The 18,745-nt window shown below is 38.1% G+C and overlaps 4 protein-coding genes across 6 annotated transcripts; 2 read left to right on the top strand and 2 right to left on the bottom strand.

Annotated features, from left to right (window-relative positions):
• Positions 1-2,173: 2,173 nt before the first annotated feature.
• Positions 2,174-7,643, bottom strand: LOC117793580 (transmembrane protein 198). The gene is made up of 5 exons (XM_034633934.1): positions 6,921-7,643; positions 4,802-5,170; positions 4,567-4,731; positions 3,545-3,880; positions 2,174-3,306 (listed from the first exon to the last, which is right to left on the bottom strand). The coding sequence occupies exons 1-5, from the start codon at positions 7,083-7,085 to the stop codon at positions 3,127-3,129; spliced, it is 1,215 nt and encodes a 404-aa protein (XP_034489825.1). The 5' UTR covers positions 7,086-7,643; the 3' UTR covers positions 2,174-3,126.
• A 1,001-nt stretch (positions 7,644-8,644) lies between these two features.
• Positions 8,645-12,852, bottom strand: LOC117786402 (AP-1 complex subunit beta-1). 2 transcript variants are annotated; one of them, XM_034624623.1, is made up of 2 exons: positions 12,795-12,852; positions 8,645-11,815 (listed from the first exon to the last, which is right to left on the bottom strand). In XM_034624623.1, exon 2 carries the CDS (start codon positions 11,721-11,723, stop codon positions 8,943-8,945), a length of 2,781 nt encoding a protein of 926 aa, XP_034480514.1. In that variant the 5' UTR covers positions 11,724-11,815; positions 12,795-12,852; the 3' UTR covers positions 8,645-8,942. The 2 variants fall into 2 exon arrangements, with proteins under 2 accessions (XP_034480514.1, XP_034480525.1); XM_034624634.1 differs by lacking the exon at positions 12,795-12,852 and adding an exon at positions 12,316-12,385.
• A 2,486-nt stretch (positions 12,853-15,338) lies between these two features.
• On the top strand, positions 15,339-16,073 carry LOC117793482 (histidine-rich glycoprotein). 2 transcript variants are annotated; one of them, XM_034633804.1, is made up of 2 exons: positions 15,339-15,434; positions 15,508-16,073. In XM_034633804.1, the coding sequence occupies exons 1-2, from the start codon at positions 15,403-15,405 to the stop codon at positions 15,884-15,886; spliced, it is 411 nt and encodes a 136-aa protein (XP_034489695.1). In that variant the 5' UTR covers positions 15,339-15,402; the 3' UTR covers positions 15,887-16,073. The 2 variants fall into 2 exon arrangements, with proteins under 2 accessions (XP_034489695.1, XP_034489694.1); XM_034633803.1 differs by having other exon boundaries at positions 15,505-16,073.
• A 516-nt stretch (positions 16,074-16,589) lies between these two features.
• On the top strand, positions 16,590-18,739 carry LOC117785563 (protein pecanex-like). The gene is made up of 4 exons (XM_034623651.1): positions 16,590-17,605; positions 17,688-18,039; positions 18,100-18,687; positions 18,729-18,739. The coding sequence occupies exons 1-4, from the start codon at positions 17,453-17,455 to the stop codon at positions 18,737-18,739; spliced, it is 1,104 nt and encodes a 367-aa protein (XP_034479542.1). The 5' UTR covers positions 16,590-17,452.
• The last annotated feature ends 6 nt before the right edge of the window (positions 18,740-18,745 follow it).

The following is an 18,745-nucleotide window of genomic DNA, read 5'->3' as shown; positions in this document are numbered from 1 at the left end:
AAAAATAAAATAAAAAGATTGTTAAAATCGTAATCTTTGAGGAATTCAAAGAAGGCTTGCCCAAGAAATCAGGGGTCTAAAGCGAGAGAGAGAGAGAAAGAGAAGAGGACGAAAATGTTCGTATTTTATATTAAATTGTCTCAGCTATGTTTTGTAAAAATTTCAGCTTCCTAGGTCTTGTGGTTATGGCTGTGCAATGATTGGTGAGTCAGTGAGTCAGGACAAAGAGTGTTAGATATAAAAACGGGCGGCTTTCGGGCAAACCTTTATGGAATTCGTCGTAGACTACGATTGTGACAAGCGCTTGGTCGAAAAAAAAAAATAACAATTTCTATAATAAAAATTGAAAGATAAAAATTAAATGTAAGTATCAATAGCTTAAAAATCCTTAATATACTTCCTTTAAGGTCGTCTAATGTGTCATATAAAAAGCATTGAGTCACACATCATAAATGTTTGTAGATATTGGCAATACACCACTTGGTTCAAAGAATATTTACATTAAATTTTTATATTTCAATTTTTATAATAGAAATTGACAAATGATTTTTATTTTTGATTTTTATAAATTGAATTTAATAATTATTTTTAAACATTGAAATTAATTATTACTTTAAATTTGTATATTAAAAATTTAGATTAATAGTTAAATTTTTTTTTCATAGTTTTCATTTGAAAAACTATAACTGTTACGGTCCCTGGTTTATTTACTGGATGGCTTCACTTACCAAGCTGGTGGCGGCCATTAGATAGAGGCCCGTATTGGCCAAATTCTGGGGCTTGTCGGTCAATATTATGGCCATGGTTGTGCACCCATTTGGGGATTGTCGGCACATCTCGACGATCTCCGATTCAATGGACCCGAGATCGACACTGCAAGCTGATTCAGACATCGAAGAGCTTTCCACACCGGACTTTAACTGATCAATTCAAGTAATTCCAATTGCAGAACAAGTCTAGACAATGTTTACAGACAGATGAGATGGAAATCAAATAGTTTTCGAATATAAAAACTCCTCGACTGCTGAGTTTGATAAACATTTTGAATTTGTTTTGTCATTGGCTCGCATTATTTATTTTATTTAGATGTCAATTTCTTTTACATAATCTTAAATTTCTTTCTTTGTTTTCTTTTTAAATGCGTACAGTATTATTGTGCTTAGCCTCTGCTGAATATATATATTTATAATTATATATGTTTTAATATATTTTTTATTTTGCATTTCCCATGCTACTTTAGTGTGCCATTAGCTTTTTAATTAATTTTAACTATTAATAAACAAAAGTTTGCAACTTTTGTCAAGACAACAGATTATCCTTGAAATGCCAAAGTATTTAGAGCTATACTAAATATTATATAGATAAAAGACCGATCCCCTAGTCTATGAGTAAACCCCATTAGATATTGACTCTTTTGACACGATTTATTTAAAAGTTTACGAAACATCACAACAAAAAAAAGGGTTTTTCGGTTGGAAATCAACAAATTGCGGACGGCAGCAATTCTTATCGAAGGATTAACACGGACTAACTTGGCTATAGGAAACATAAGTATAATGTCTATGTCAATATCTAATCGAAAGTTCTCTTGGGATATATTTTTTGTAAACTGGCATGAATCGTATTCGAATTCATTTGAGTTTGTACTGCAGTTTGCATGGATCTTACGAGTATTCATTATGCTTAGCCTTAATTCTTATGATAAATATGATGCTAAAACGATTTCTCTGCTTACCCCCGATTCCAATATCTTCAGTATCTGTATAATCATTCCATGAAATTTCATAACGTTTCTTTTGGCTTATATAATTCCTAATAGGCGTATCTTTTTAATTATAATGTCATTCCAACTGTACAGATTTTTTTTGGCGTAAAGTGTGTTTTTTTTTGTTTTAAAATTCTGGACATAATTTATTGTACTTAATAGGTATGCAGATCTTTAGATATATATTTTTATATGTATGTAGTGTATGTATTGGATAACTTGATTAAAATCGAAGGAAACATCTGTTGTAATTAGTTTATATGTACGTATTGTACGTATATCATCATATGTACGTTTAACTGTATTTTAAAGATCGGTTCACGAAATGGAAAAGATCTCTCGATCAAATATCGTGAATAATATGTCAATCTAAATGTAGAATTATAACACAGATCACAAAAATCATTATTAGTAATATTGTTAATGTGTATTAGTTTTTGCTTAGATAGGTTTTTAGTTCCAGTTTTCTAGACAGCACACGAGGAATACGCGATTTAACTTAGATATTCATATATACTATTATATATATAGATTCTATATATAAGAAAAAGAAACAATGCTTGATTCCAACTGGCCCATCATCACTCTGCGATATACATTTCAATCAAATTTCAAGTATTACAAATACTTGCGGAAGTCAACTTAACGGTAGTCTCTCTATATATATTTATATTTATGTTCATATATCGTGGTATTCTTTAGAATCCAAAGTATTATGACATATCAAACATTGCTACAAATATCTATCATCATGGTTTTATGTCTTGATATAGTAACATTTTGCATTTTCTTTTAGCGAATTGAAAAAAACTAAGGTTTCTTATCTTAACTATATAGAATATAGAGTGATTACTGGGAATATTATGCTCTTAAAGTGCTAGGAATGCATATAGTACATACATATCATTTTTTTTAATTATTAATTTCTTTGTGCTTCTTTTTCTTCTTCTTGGTTGTGGTTTTTAAGTGAATATAGTCGAGATATTTTTGAAATACTCGCAATACGACGAGTGTTTCATGTTGTTGTGCGCTGGAAACCAACCGAGAATATAACGAGTATAACTCTTCTTCATCTTCTTCTATATGCTGTAATTCTTTAATTATTCGCATCAAGTTAAAGCTTGTTCTTCATTTTAAATTATTATTATTATTTTTTTTTTTTGTTATATTGCAGCTTTTTTTGTGCCTGGTGCTGTCATAACCTTTAGCTACATGATCGTAGATCCCAGATCGTAGATCCTTTATCGCTCCTATAACCGTGTCCAACTCTATTCCGTATTATTGCCCCCGACCCAAAATCCAACAATTGATATCACACCGCCCCCTTACGGATATAGTTACATGTAGCTATTGCTTGTTTGTTATCCAATGTCGCGCACGATTTCGATCTTGTCGCACAGCTCGGGATCGTGGATGGTCGTGAAGTGGGTGCGATCGCTCCGGAACGTGTTCCTCTCATTTGAACTGGTCTTGATCGAACGCTCCGATGGCGTCTCTGTGCCGCTCAACTGAATCCGCTTCTGCAGCGCCGACACAAAGTTCTGCAATCAAAATGATTACAATTAAAGTACTACAAATAAGAATTATTTAGTAGAGTACCCGACTAAAAGATACCCGTCGTTCAATTTAGCACTACATAGTTTTTAATTGTGTTTATAAACTTAAAAAAAAATCACAGCATACATTTGGGCGCAACAACTTAAAACAGCCATAACTATCGGTATATTTAAGCGATTTTGCTGGAACTATGTGGAATGATTGATTGATTGATCCACCTACCTGCGATATGATGTCGCCACGTGCCGTGCGCACCTGATAGAGATAACGGAACTTGCGTTGTCTCGCCTCCTCGCGTGTTTCCCTTGTGCGCGATTGTGCCCGCCTCATGGGCACATGGGGATTACCCGGCGGCGGCTGCTGGCCGTGTGTGAGATGCGGTCCATGGGAGCCGTGCTGCTGATGATGCCGCATATAGATGCGCTTGCGATGATCCACACGCCAGGCGGTAATGAAGCACTGCACCATAATGCTGATCACAATGGTCACCGGCCAGGCGGTGATCAGCAATCCGCCATAGCAAGGCGGCGGCAACGGATGCGGTTTCATGTTGAGAATCTATCAATCATTAATTTAATACTCAATGAGATTCGTAGTGTAACTATCAGGGATGCCACAGATAGCAAAACCAACCAAAACTCCATACATTTAAGGGAGATTTTCGGCTGATTTCGTTTTCTGTTGCATCCCTGTATTATTCAGATGAAAGATATCATATCTAATTCTAATTCAAATAAATCTTTATTTTAAATTTATTAATTGTGACAAACAAATGACTAGTAATATTTCAATAATTAACAAAGACTTTTAAATAAAATTAGAAACTTAATTATTATATCCTAGTTTTTTCAAAATAATTATTTTTTAAAATAAAAGTATACGGTGATTCCATTAAATCACAACCTAAAATAGTAGCTTTCGAATATTTATGTAGAATCTAGATACATTTTATGAGGTGTGTGCTGTTTTTTAAATTACGATACCTAACTTTAGCTAGAATGAATAAATTCTGTGTTTTTGGAAAGAAATTGCCTGTGACTTTATTTAAATTTTAAAAGAGTTCGACGACCTGAAGACTAATTGTTTTCAATACTTTCAGGAATATATTACTACATATTTAAATATAATATGCTACTTTACGAGAGTTTGTAAAGAACCAATCTAGAAAATAGATTGTATTTGTGGAATGTCTTTTTAATCTATTAAAATATGTATATTAGATGGAAAATAAAAGCTCAACTTACCCAATTAACTGTCTCCAGGTCATGCATGAAGAAGTCAATGGCGCTAATGATCATGGCCGTGCCCACAATGCTGGATGTCAATATGGTCACATATTTGACACAACAAAGCGTCAGCACTGAACAGATCACAGCACCTCCCACAACAGCCACATATATCTCACGATACTGCAAGGGAAACAAGAAGAAAAAGGTATGCTGAAGTCAACTTGTAGTTGGGTAATCCTCTCCAGCTTACCCCAAACTCATTGTCGGGCATGGTGGCAACACACACGGCCATTGCAGCTCCTGAGAGTAATGCACCCGCAAAGGCGCTGATCAGCACAGAGGCCACCGGATATGTGGAGCCCAAGACAGCACCCAATAATCCGGCAACAATTGCCAGCGCCGAATCCGCTGGTTTGCCCAGCCATGTGATCTGAAAGTCCTGCAATATGAATATGCCATTGGCGCCCACCATCAATCCGCTGAGGAAGCCCACGGCTCGAAGACATCTATAGCCCAATAGGGCATAAACAATACCAAATACGGCAATGATGGCCCAAAGCAACGCGGCCAACGTATCTGGTGTGGTGGGTGCACATGTCTGGCTGCTCTCCAGGATGCCCTACACCAAAAATGCGACAAAAAAGAGGAAGAAAAATACAGGAAATGGTTAATGAATTTATTCATGCATGAAAAATGCTCTGGTGAGGAAGGGAAAAAGTCAGGGTAGTTGTATTATTACCCTCTTTTAGGGGTGATTCAGGTGTTTACTTGACTATGCACCTGTCTTATCAATAATATGGCCATTCCAGCGAATTGTTTATTATAAAAACAAACAAAAGATCTTTTTTCATTTATTTCTCTTGATTATGAATCTGATATTTCCATTTGCCTGTGCTAATTGATCTACAGTCAAGTGCTTTTAAATAAACTAAATACAGATACTTTATTAAGTATTTATCATCAAACTTTCCTATAGTGAACTTTTAAACAATGCATTTATAACTATATATAGGCAATATTAATGTATGATTGAATGCATGTTTTTAACCAACTTACAATGACTTTCCTATGCTTACAAACAAAAACTTGATTTTCGACGCGTTTTTTAAAAGTTTCTTAAGAAAAATAACAATTTGAATAACATTCGGCTAATAAATGCATTGGATTAACCTAGATTTTAAAAACAAAAAAAAAACATATTTATTGCTAAATTCTGTGTTTGTCTCAAAAGTTTTTACATTATATTTTTAGGACTAACTGTATTAAAAACATCTTTTTTTTTTATCAGTGAAGAGCTCTGTATATTCTGAAACCGCTCTTATAAGTATCTTCATTAAAAAAAAACATGTGTTAAATGACCAAGATAAATGTATAAATAAAAAAATACTTTTGAAATAATTTAGATGGAACTTTCCAAGAGATCCTTTATAAATGCTTTAGCATAAACGCACTTAACCCCATTGTAAAGATTTATCTTTTTGCGCATAATATTAACATGGATTTTTACCCATTTCCATGCATTTGCGTAGATACAGTGTGTCAAGTAACTGTTTTGACACAAACAATTCTTGTTTACGTTTTTTAACTTGTTCTAAAAACTATAAAAAATTGAATTTTAAAAAATCAGGATAAAGTTTGTTTTCCAAATTATAATATGCGAATTTTGTTATTTGTCAAAATAGTTACTTGACTAGCTGTGTGCAATATTAACATAAGTTTCAAGATGACACCCTGCACTAATTTTTGTGCATTTGCATACGAGTACGTTATGTCTGTAATACGATCAAGGACGAGTTTTGTGGTGCAACTGCACTCAATGCCACACGCCACTGACACAGTTGGCGCCACTTGGCTGTCCACTCATTGATGAGTCAGTTAACAGTTAGCTCGACTGTTGACACATAAAGCATCCCACCCATGTACAGTGGCTACCAGCTTATTTGAGTCACTTGTCGTTCTTGCCACTGCACATTTAAAATGAATGTTTATTTTAATGGTAAGGAGATATGAATAAAATTTAAAAGTAGATTTGTTTGTTAGTGTTCAAACAGATCTAAATATATTTTTCTTACATATTATAACTGAATTAGGCATTTAAAATTAAACATAGTTATAGAATGTAGTGGGTCACATAAGCTGTGAGCCACTGTATGCACGCACAGACTCTCTCTTACACACACACACACACACACACACACACACACATGCAAACCGACAGACAAAAGCACAGATAAAGAGAAAGAGAGCGCGACACTTGCATATTTGCATACACATAACCTCACAAAGGAACAGAAGATGAATGTAGGTAAAAGGAGTGGGAGAAGGAGGAGTAAGAGAAGAGTGAAAGAGTGGAGTGAGAGTACACGTACCTTAATTAAAAATGGCCAATCGAGATGTGATACGCTCTTAGTGTCATCATGCTCCTGTCCATCGTAGACCACATCATAGCTATCGAGAGAGTGCAAGGCGGCGCTCTCTCCTGCACCCGCCCCCGCCCCCACAGCTACAGCACTCGCATTTCCCGCTCCACTCATACTCTATGCAAAATCTGAACTATTCTTCTAATATAATTAATTTGCAATATTTGACTACAGCTGGACATCCCGTGATAGGGCTAAGAATCAGGATCAGGGACACTGCCACATGCTCCTGCCAAACGATTGCAGCTTAAAATAGGGCGGAGTTGTTGTTTTCAAGCGCCAGTTGTTGTTTTCATCTTTCTTTCTTTCATTCAGTTTCTCAGCTTCTCAGAGTTTTACAGATTCTGTTAATTCTGCTGCTTCGCTAAATTAAACATTTCTTTTTGCACTGATTTTTCTTTGTTTCTATTTTAATTCGAAATGAGAATTGTGGAGTTATTTTTGTAATGCACTCGCGTTTTTATTGTGTACACTTATTTGTGATTGGAGTTGAAGAGTTGGACGTGTTACAATCGGGGCCAAGACAAATTTGCTTGTGGTACAACAAAACACACACAACGCTGCGCTGCGCCCACCTCAATCAGGCAGACAGGCGGTGTAACAAGGACAACTGACAACTGGCGTCGAGTTGCCAACCAACTGTGTGTTGTCCTAGCGGCAATTGCGATGCGCGTGAGTGGGATAGCAACAGTGAGGCGGCAGCAACCCTCAACTTGTAAGCTCAAAAGCTTAGGAGACACCATTTGAGCAAAGCTTTGACAGAGCTTTTTACATGTTTAACGGTGAATGTAAAAATCAGGTGAATCTAAATAAGCATTTACATATGTACGCATGTGTGTGTGTATGCACGTTTATAGTTAATGCCTTTTTATACCCTGTATCTCATGAAGTGTGTTATACAAATTTAAAAATAGCTCATCTTTCATTCTTATTTTAAAAAAATTAAGGATTTGTTTTTTAATTAACACTTACTCTATGATTTATATAATAAAAAAAAATAATATAATAATAAAAATTTAACTATTAAATCATAACTATTTTCAAATAATATCAAAAATAAAAGTTAATATTAATTTGTATTTTTAAAACTGAAAAATGTTCTTACTTTTTTAAACTCATAAATAAATAATACGTTAAGAAAACAAACTAGAGCTGAAATATTAAATAACATATTTATTAAAAATAATTTTTGCTATAGGCCTGTCTCCAGCAGGCCCGAAAATAATTTCCTGTCAATTTTATATAAAAGAACGAAACGAATTCCTGGAGTTTTTTTAATGAATTGATTTGTTTTTTTTTTAACTCCACCCTAATTTGTCATCCCTTTGTATAGGGTATTATTCGATTGCATACTGTTATGCCGTTGCTCCATTTCAAACAACCTATAAAAATAGTAGGTTAAAGAACTCTCCGGGTTCAAATAATCCCCCTTAATCCGAAAAACAAAAGAAGTAAATACAACATGATTTTTTTTGGATATATATAAGTGTAATGTATATTATTTAATTTCTTTTGCTAGATGTGGTTACTTAAAAGCATCGCTTGAAGTGTACAAATTTCGAGTTGGAATCCGAAACTATACGAGTACATACTATATATTTATAATCTTCCGAGTGCTTTAAACTGTTTTGGAATGCGACTAACGATGCGATCGATTGTATCGTGCATTTTTCTTTTGTTTTTATACCTTATAGAGGGTGTGATTATAGTCGATAGGTTAAAAAAAAGAATGTAAATGATATAACGTGAATATATAGGCGATTATATATATAGATAATTAATAGTATTATTAATAATACACATGATCTTTGCGCTAATTTGGGATTGAGGTTATTATCTCTTTTTTTTCTTGTTGTAACTCTCATTTTAACAAACATTCAAATAACTAGGAATAATATTTATAATTTCATTACGATTTTCGACATTTTAGTTAGAAATTGTTGTGGTTGTTCTGGGTTTTTATTGGATAAATTAAGGGGAACGTATAATGGCCTCGTAGGCGGCAAAAATGATATTGGCCACCTCAACGGAACGTGACTTGAGACTGAGCGTGGCATCTGGATTTCCCGGTTGCAATTTCAATTCGAGCAGCACCCAAATGTTGTTGGTCAACTTGAGGGATTGATAGAGCATATCCTGACCTTCGACATTGCGCTTAGCAATGGTGAATATGTTATTGGTGGTCATTTTGGAGGCGATGCCATCGGTGGTGCCAATGACACCACTCAAGCTATACTGCAGCTCATTGGCCGCCGGAATCTCCTTCCAGGTGTTGAGGAACACACGCTTATCCAGCTGACCATCCTCGGCGAACAGGACATTGCCATGGACCAAGCATGCGAAATAGAAGATATCAATGTTATTCTTGACAGCCACTTGGAGATTATTCAACGGTTCCATGCGCTGAATGGGACCCGTTGTGCCCAATGACAGAGTCATCTCGGTGCTCTGATTCGGAGGCAATGGTGCCGCCTGGAGGGGAGAGGCGGGCACCAGACCGAAGCTATTCTTATTCAATTGGATGGCGAAATTGGTCATCGGTTGCATGGCCTTGTTGGTGAGCGTCATGTCCATGAAGATTTCACCATTGCGACGCGAGAATGTGCCCTGAATCTCCAATCCCTTGCCCTTCTCCGCGGGCAACCAGGTGACCTTTGGTATTTGCACGCCAACGGACAGCGAGGTGCCCGCCAGTCCAAAGATGTCACCCAGCAAACTGGTTGCACCACCCGGTGCTGCCTCAACACTCGCTGCGGGTGGACCACCCAGCAGTATGTCCAATCCACCGCCCAGCAGATCCACATTGCTGGTGGTTGTTGCTGGCGCGGCGGGCATGGCGGGTGCATTGATGTCCATGGACAGCAGATCACCGATGAGGGACTCCTGATTGGGTATAACCATTGCCTCCGATCCGCCAGCCGTCTCCGACTGATCCGCACTGCCGCTGCCGGCGCCAGGAGCACGATTTGGCAGCGATTTGCGTACGCCAGCGCCACGCCCCTCCACAAAGGCGGTGGGCGGCTTGTGGTAGACACTCGCCAGCGAACTGATGTGACAGATGAGCTCGTCCAGCAGCGTTGGCTCCAGTAGATCCGTTTCCTCCGATATCAATGGCTTGTCCGCCAGCACAACTTCCTTGGCGGCAGCCGGATCCGTCGATAGCAGACGCCAATAGATAAAGCCACGATCACGCAAATCGGGATTATCAGAGTCCTGGGTGGCCAGCGAGAGCACGTGCTGCACCAGCTCCTGTGTGTCCGATGGTCGCTTGAGGAACAGCTTCACCACCGCCGTGAGCAGCTGCAACTGCACCTGGGCATTCTCATCCTGGAATCCCTCCAGGAAGCTGTCGAGCAACTCATCCGCATTGTCAATACGCTCCGCATACTCCCCGATGATCCAGACCATCGAGGCACGTGCCTCCGGCTCATCCAGAGTGTCCAGATTCTCGCACAGTGTGCTAATGATGCTCTCATATTTATTGGGATACTTGCGGAAGATGTCCTTGATGACCACAATGGCCTCTTGGACCACATAGTTGACCTTGGTCTGGATGAGATCCAACAATGTGGAGACACAACGCTCCGCCGATGGCTCCACCTTGATGGCACAACGTCCAATGGCACGCACGGCTTTGCGTACGAAATCCACATCCACCTCGGTGGCATATTCCTTCAGTTCACTCAGCACCTGGGCAATATTGCTCTGATTGGCCAGACGTATCATTATGTCCAGTTTCTCCAGCTTCACATAGATGGGATCATTGTATTTGACAAAGAACACTTTCATCTCATGCTTCAAGATGTCCGGACGCTTCTGGACAATCAAATTGATGTTACGCAAGGCGACATATTGCACCTCCGGCTCCGAGGACAGCAGCGTGACCAGAGGAGGCGCCAGCTTCTTGGTGAGCGTGGCACAAAAGTCACTGTCGCTGGAGAGCATCTCGAGCAGCTTCATCAGCACCTTGACGGCACTGAGAACAACCGCCGCATTGGCGTGCGCCAATCGAGGTGTGATCCGCTCGCAGATGGATTGCGCCTCCCGCTCATCCTTGGGACTGTAGTTGGCCAGGGAGTCGAGTATGAAGACCTGTCCCCATTCCGTGCACTCGTTGAGAGCCGTCAACAATTTGTTGATGGTCACCGAATTCATCTCCACCAGCGGCTGTCCGGATTGACTTGCCTCATTGATCTCACTGAGGGCAGCGACGGCATTGGCCACCACCATGGGATTCGAATCGGAGAGCAGATCCTTCAGCTGATCCAAGAATCCCTGATCCTCAACCATGGTGGCCGAAATGTCATACAACTTGGCAACACAAACAGCTGCCGTTTTCCTCACATACGGATCCTCATCCTTGAGGCATTTCCTTAGCGGTTCACATAGATATTCCGTAATCTTATCCACACGTATGCATCCCATGGTGCGTACAGCCAATGCACGTATCAATGGATTTGAATCCTCGCAATCCTTGACAAACGTATTCACCGCCATTATGGCCATATCCGGTTGAGATTTGGCATAATTCATCAAATACAAATAAACCAGTTTCTTCAGCTCCAGATTATCCGTTTGCATGCAGTTGACCACGTCGGGAAAGAGAGCGGATACATCCTTGCCCACTGTCATGCTGGCAATCACCTTCTTCACCGCCTCCTTCTTCTTCTCCTTCTTGTCATTGTTCAGCTCCGATTTCAGCTCGAAGATTTCGCCCTTTTTCGTTGTCGTGAAATACTTTGAATCGGTCATCTTGCAATTCTTCTTCTTGTTCTCTCTCTCTCTCTCTCACACACCGGAACAGGAACGAAACGAAATGGAACGGAACTCACGCTTGGAACTCGCTATCAGAAATGATAAGAAAATAAAAACTTTAATTAATAACTAGTTGGAGAGTGTACTTGACTTGCAGAAACCCTGTATCTATTCGATTAAAAACAAACGCAACAATTTTGGTAATTTATTGTATCAAGTGTTGCCAATTCAGCCTTGAAGAATTAGTTGGCCACACTGGTAATCGGTGCTCTCTTCTTTCGTTCTTCCTTTTTATCTTTCCAATTCGCATTTATTTACTTAATTATTTGCTCTAACACACATTTCCCTTGCGACACACTTAATAGACCCTTTTAACTATTTAAATACAGAGTCTAATAAAATAAAAAAAAAATAGGAATTTAGATAAATTTTAACTTTAGTGACTCAGCTCGACTTATGTATCTGAAGTAAATTACGATAGAAAACATGCCTAGGCAGGACATGTGAATATAACAATAAAATAGCTACATTAAGCTCAATTAATGCTAATATTTATTATATGCTTTTGAGCTATTGATTTCGTTATTACGGACACTTCCTCTCGAGGGGCGTAGCAGCCTATGAGAAACTCCCACACAAATACATGCGCTCACACCTACACACACACACACGGCGACAGTACGTCCAGTAATTGTTTTGAAAAAGAATAAATTTCACATGTAATTTTATTTAGCAAAATGTAATTCAAGTCAATAGATCTCATTATATCTTTTTTTGTACTTGTGTTGAGTGCCGTGAACAATTATAATAAAATAAATAAGCAATCAAAAGAAAGGGCATTCTAGTCTGCAAAGTAAAATGCATATTTTACTTTGTCAACACAATTGCTTGTCATACTGTATGTACTATGTATGTGTGACGGCTTGAACACGTCTCACACTTTTATGCAAGCCGATAATTCATAAAAACAATTACACTTTCAGATGATTTTTCATTTTTCTGATTCACTATAGATATGCTGCGACACTTTGCAGATATATGCGTAATATTTGCAATCCTTTTAATTACCTTAAAATGAGCTTTTCAATAAATTTGTTTGCTTATTTTTCTCTTCTGCTGCTGCTTCTTGCGTACGTGTATGTGTATGTGTGAGTTTGTGTATGGTTCTATCGCTGTATGCGCGTACAGTGTTGCTCGCCGCAATATCGATAGCAATAATGCACTTCGATAAATATTCAAATTTATTAAACAGTGCCTTGTCGGTGCAACGGCGCCAGTCTGCATTCAAAATACATATTTATGAAAAAGGAAAAACTGCAACAGTTGGAAAAATGTTCATGTCATTGCGTAACAGACAAATTTAGGCAATCTAATTGCAGTTAATATAAAAATGTTACATACTTAAACATGAATGCCGTTGCATGCATATAAATGTATTATATGTATTATATTATATGTTTTGTTTGTAAGCATGAAATAAATACACATAGTGCACATTTAAACATATTTCCGTTGACTGAGTTTTGTTGCAACGAGTGCAACGAAACCAACACAAGCATATGTATGTGTGTGTGTATGCCTTCCGTCTGTGCGAAAATTGAAATACGAATAACAAGAAAGAAGTTTACATGTAACAATAAGAAACCCAAAAAGGAAATCAAAACAATGGAAAAAATATAATTTTTTGGCCAAACCAAAACAACGAATCTTTCATGCGCTTCAACAGCTAAAACTACCCGTTTAACGGCCTAAAATAGCGTTAAGTGAATACCACATTTATATTTTGGGGTTTTGAAAAAATGTATGCCTTGTTTTCTAAATTTCGTTAATTTTTTGTGAGGCCACTGAGTATATAACGTATATTCATAAATAAGTTTTAATTTCATATATATGAAAAAAAAATTAGGGATAGTTGCAATCGGACCAATAAAAATAGAATTCCAAAAAATAGAAGAAAATAAGCAAAAAAAAGGTTTATTTTATAAAATTCAGTTTCGAAATATACCTGATTTGGCGGAAAAGGACTTTTCACAAGTTCGTCATCTAAGCCTCTTTTCATAACCCTGCACAGTCAGAGTTTTTCCAATGTATATAGATTAGCTTGGAATTGTTCGAAAAAATAAGATTTTCGTAGTTTAGTCTAAATTTTATTTTATATTAAAATGTCTTTCAGTTAGTTAACTCAGACCTTAACTAGGCATTCATAAAATGGGACTAAATTCTGCTTTTTATAAGAAACAAAATTTCATGAATTTTTTATTTGTAGGGTGCACACGATAATGGTGAACACCAAAAGAAAATTGGCCAACAAATATGGGAACAAACGCCAAACAAGGGAAAACACCCACAATTCGTTATCATCATCATCATCACCATCATCATTATTATCACCATAATGTATCAACATGCATTGTACTCGTATATTGTATTGTTGATGATGATTTTCAATTGCGATCTCAACTCATCATGTTTGTAAATTGCAGGTTTGGATCGGCGCGTGCGCTTCTTCAACTGGCGTTGATGACGTTTGTGGATTTGAAGCACGGAAGCGAAACCAAACGAAGCGGCGCCGGCGCCGTCGCATTCCATCTTTACATTCCAGTTCAAGCCCGAAACATGGTCTTGGTTTTGGTTTTTGGTTTTGGGATTCGTGTTATAAAATAATTTGGACGCACTGTGCCATCAATCATTCGTTATCGAGCAACTCGAGCGGTCACATCGTCCACAATATTCAACGCCTCACCTCAAATTAAGTAACATGGATAATCGTAGTGTGGTAAGATTAAAATAAATGAGGATTATTCCCGCACAAATAGCTGAATTATAAAATAAGGAAATATTTAAGGAAAAAAAGTACAAATAAAAAATTATATGTTCAAAAAGGCATATTATATGTTTAAATGCACCAAAATCACAAAAAAAATTGAGTAGTGTATTTTGTATTTTCCTTAAATCAAAAAACAATAGTGATCCATTAAATCGCGGTAATAGTTATTTCAATTACGAATTACAGTGTATATATTCTAGAGAAGACTGACGAGCTGAGTCTTTATAGTCATGTCCGTCTCTTTTCAAGTTAAAAAATCAATTATACTTAATTTCAACAAATTTTGTTTGACTTACAATTTATAGCTGGCATTGAATTATGAATATATTGAGCATCCAGACATAATAGATTTTAGGCCACATAAGTTGTTGTATAAGATTTGTATAACTCCCAGTTTTTTAGCGATTTATCAAACTCTGTACGGGCAGTCAACAACGGTGCAGGAACGAACTGAATCGGATTACTGGATATACATAGCTGTCAGAGAAACGATCGGTCAAAAATTTTCCTTTTAGTATGAAAAACTTTATTGTTTTGTTTATTGTTTAGTATTTGGTATTTGTCTTAGAGAAATCTGTCTTGGTTGAAATCTGAATACCGTCATAGTAACGATTCGTCAAAAAAAGGATTTTTGTATGAAAATCTATTTTTTTTATAGATAATTTAACTAAGTTTAAAAAACTATTTTTTTTTTTTTTTAATTTACCTTATGTTGGTTTCCATTTAAATTGTTTTAAAAATCTACGGGGCATAAAAACTTCGACAAATTTTCTTACTTGTTGATATGATTTCACATATATATTTTTTTCTCAGTTTCTGAAGCTCTCGATCTTGGCTGTGCTGGTTTTAATGCTTGTTTGTGTGCAGGAAACAAATGCCGGGTATATTTGAATTTTTGGAATAAACGCTACCTTACTTCATTTTCCTACCTCCCTTTTCCTATCCCGGCAGCAGTCAGCAGAAGAAAAAGAAGATTGTCATCCATGTGCCGGTGCATAAAAAGATTGAGAAACATGTGCACACGGTGATAAAACATGTGCATCATCATCATAAGCCGATTGTCCTAAAGGAGGAAAAGAAAATAATTCATGAGGAGCATCGTCCCATACAAATTCATCAGACTAAAGAGCAGATCCATCATCATGAGAATTACCATGAGAAGCATGATCATCATAATCATCACGATCATCATGAGCACCACGAGCATCATCATCCCATAGAACAGGTGCCCGTGGAGCAGGAGGAGGAGCATATCCATCACCATCACAATTATGAGCATAAAGATAGTTTTGTTGACGCCAGTTCGGATGCGAGCAGCAGTGAGGAACATTAATTTTAACATATCGTTGCACTGAGTGCGACGTAGACTGAAGATTACTCAACAAAAAAAAAAAAGAAAAGAGAAATGAAATGAAAAAATCCATAAATGCTTTGTGGGTATTGGTGTGATTTTTACTTTGTGATGTATTACTTAGCTTTAGTCGTATAATAATTTTTTTTCGTTTTTTTTATTAGTTTTAATGACGGGTTATTGCAAATATAAAATAAAGTAAAAAAAATGTATTTTTTTTATTTAAAATGCGCGCCAATAGCTTGCAGACTTTTACAGCACTTGTGCGCTTGATAGGAGGCCGATAAGATGTGTCGATAACTTTGACATAGCGAAGGGAGAGCGAAGACCACTGTTGCCAACTTATATTTTATTGCTAGTTCTGGCTATTCAAAAATTTTAGCTGTTAGAAGAATTTGAAAATTGATGTTTGTCTAAAATATATATATTCAGCTAGGTTTTACTTTTAATTTTTTTCTAAAACTATGTATTATAAAAGTTAGGGCGAAATCAAATTTAGATGCTTTCCGGCCAGAAATAGCTATCTTCCCTCATAAAGTTGACAGCACAATTGTAAATCAGCTGTGCCGTCTCGGTCGGTGCTAAAAAAGTTGGCTAGTTTTTCTTAGCTATTTAGCATCGCAATTTTAGCTATTTTTCGGATGCTTTCCAGCCAGAAAGAGCTATATTTTCCTCTAAAAAGTTGGCAGCACTGGCGAAGACGAAGGCAAAAATAAAAGAAAAAGCATATGAAACGAGGGAGCATAGGGAGTGAGTGTTACTTTTTGCAAAAAAGAGCAAATCAAAGAAGAACAAAAACCCAAATAAAGAAAAGTTCAATTTAGTAAGCTGAAACGATGCAAAACACAAGTTGATAACAAACAACAGCCAAGCAACAACAAGAACAACAATGACAACGCTTGCAACGAAAAGAAAACGGAAAAACCATCGTGTATCCAAGAGTGACTTTGCTACTACTGCAACAACTGCATCCACGAAGACACTACTAACCAAATAGTAGTAGCAACAGCAAAAGCAACAGCAACAAGAGGAGCAACAGCAAGAAGAAGAAGCAGCAGCAGCAGCAAATAGAGAATTCGATATCGATGTGAATAATCTCAGCTGAAAAGTCGGTGTGCAAGTGCATGAAATATCTGCAAAATATATACAGATTGCATTAATATACACATATATATAGCTGAAACAAGCAACGCCTTTCGTTGTTTTTTTTTTTTTTTGGTTTGTTGTTTTTCTTTTGTTGTTATTTCGTTACTCTCGCTGTGCCAACAAAATTCATGAGATTTCGACTTCACTTTCCCCTGAAGGCGACAACGAATTTAACACACACCGAATTTCAACTTTAGTTGGCGGAGCTTTAAGCTCCCCCTCCACCCCCGCCCTTCCTCGTCGCTCCCGTGTTTACCAAACCAAGGAAACCAAAACCAACGATAACTCACACATATATATATATATGTATATTTATATATATGAACAACAACAAATCAACGATAACGATAACGAGGATCCTTTTTTAGACGATTGTTGAGCGAATATGCAGTATAGGCCATTATGGGTTCACAGACCTTGGAGATACTGCGCCAAGGCGTGTGGGCCTCACTGACCGGCGGCTATTTTTATGATCCACATCAGGGTGTATTTTGCAATGTGGTGCATTTGTATCTATGGCTCTACTTGCTATGTTCGCCCTTTGTTGCCTATCTGGTGAGTAACTATACCTACATACTACTATTTGTCGATACAACGATTAGTAATAACTACTATATCTACTACTATTTGGTTTTAGTACTTTCCCAGCACCTGGTTGACATGGTGTCTCTACTGTGTGCTGACCAGCAGCACCATTTTAGGGGTGAAACTGATCAATCTGGCGCTGCATCGTCTATACGATCGTGCCCAGACCATGTCCGAGGTGAATCTCAAAAGTCAGTTCTTCAAGGTGACCAAAGAAACGGAAGCACGCTCCGATCGTGACCGGGATCGTGAACGGGAACGGGATGAGGAGCATGGCATTGAGATGAAGGTAATGCGTGCCGCCGGCGTTCATGGCGGTTCACGTTTATCCGTGGAGCAGGCCATCAATGAGGCCAGCGAGGAGAATAGCATCATGTCCATAGACAATGTGAATAGCATCATTGGTACGTGTGTTGGCCGTTAATCCTCTCCAGAAGTTAGTTATACAATTACTTTGATTACAGATCTCAAGGTGGATGTGCATCGCAAGAATAGCTCCGAGTCAATTGAATTAATGTTCTATGCTCCATCGATGCTCTCCACGGGCAGCCAACAGGATCAGCAATCGTTGGCCGGCTCTGCCAGCGTCTCCAAATCCATACGCTCCAAAATTGCTGTGGCGGCACAAACCAATGAATTGTTTAGCAAATATCTGGCTGTTTATCCGGAGGTGATGGAGGCGGGAGCGGGAACGGCAGCGGCAGCGGCAAATCGAGCGGGAAGTGCAGCTGGAGCAGGATTAGGAACGGGAGCTGCAGCTGGCGGCAGCAGTGCTGGCAGTGCGGATGGCAACAGTGACAACAACAGTCGCAATCAGAGCACAATAACAACAACAGCAACAACAACAACACGCACTGGACATCTGTCCCGCAAATGCTCCGAGGTCTTTAGTCGCCGTCATCGACGTCGGCTGGAGCGGCAGAGCAGCTTGGATGCGGGCGGTGGTCACATGGAGCCCACACTGAGTGCCAAACTGATGCGCAATCAATCGGATACGATAGCCACCACAACAACAGCAGCAGCAGCAACAACAGCCGGAGGCGGAGGAGCAGGCGCAGGAGGAGCACCGGCAGCAACAAGTTTCCTACATACAAAAGCAGTTAGGCCACA

Source organism: Drosophila innubila, chromosome X (assembly GCF_004354385.1).
Source record: "Drosophila innubila isolate TH190305 chromosome X, UK_Dinn_1.0, whole genome shotgun sequence".
NCBI classification, from domain to species: Eukaryota; Metazoa; Arthropoda; class Insecta; order Diptera; family Drosophilidae; genus Drosophila; species Drosophila innubila.
Note: the sequence above shows the minus strand (reverse complement) of the source record. Positions and strands in the feature narration are given on the sequence as shown.

What these genes read in the sequence shown, in the direction of transcription:
- LOC117793580 (XM_034633934.1), bottom strand. Translation starts at nt 7,085, where the DNA reads ATGAGTGGAGCGGGAAATGCGAGTGCTGTAGCTGTGGGGGCGGGGGCG. An exon ending in TGCCCGACAATGAGTTTGGG is followed by an intron (nt 4,732 to 4,801) that starts GTAAGCTGGAGA and finishes TTTCCCTTGCAG; the next exon opens with TATCGTGAGATATATGTGGC. An exon ending in GTGGCGACATCATATCGCAG is followed by an intron (nt 3,307 to 3,544) that starts GTAGGTGGATCA and finishes TTTTGATTGCAG; the next exon opens with AACTTTGTGTCGGCGCTGCA.
- LOC117786402 (XM_034624623.1), bottom strand. Translation starts at nt 11,723, where the DNA reads ATGACCGATTCAAAGTATTTCACGACAACGAAAAAGGGCGAAATCTTC.
- LOC117793482 (XM_034633803.1), top strand. Translation starts at nt 15,403, where the DNA reads ATGCTTGTTTGTGTGCAGGAAACAAATGCCGG. An exon ending in GTGCAGGAAACAAATGCCGG is followed by an intron (nt 15,435 to 15,504) that starts GTATATTTGAAT and finishes CTATCCCGGCAG; the next exon opens with CAGTCAGCAGAAGAAAAAGA.
- LOC117785563 (XM_034623651.1), top strand. Translation starts at nt 17,453, where the DNA reads ATGGGTTCACAGACCTTGGAGATACTGCGCCAAGGCGTGTGGGCCTCA. An exon ending in CGCCCTTTGTTGCCTATCTG is followed by an intron (nt 17,606 to 17,687) that starts GTGAGTAACTAT and finishes ATTTGGTTTTAG; the next exon opens with TACTTTCCCAGCACCTGGTT. An exon ending in CAATGTGAATAGCATCATTG is followed by an intron (nt 18,040 to 18,099) that starts GTACGTGTGTTG and finishes CTTTGATTACAG; the next exon opens with ATCTCAAGGTGGATGTGCAT.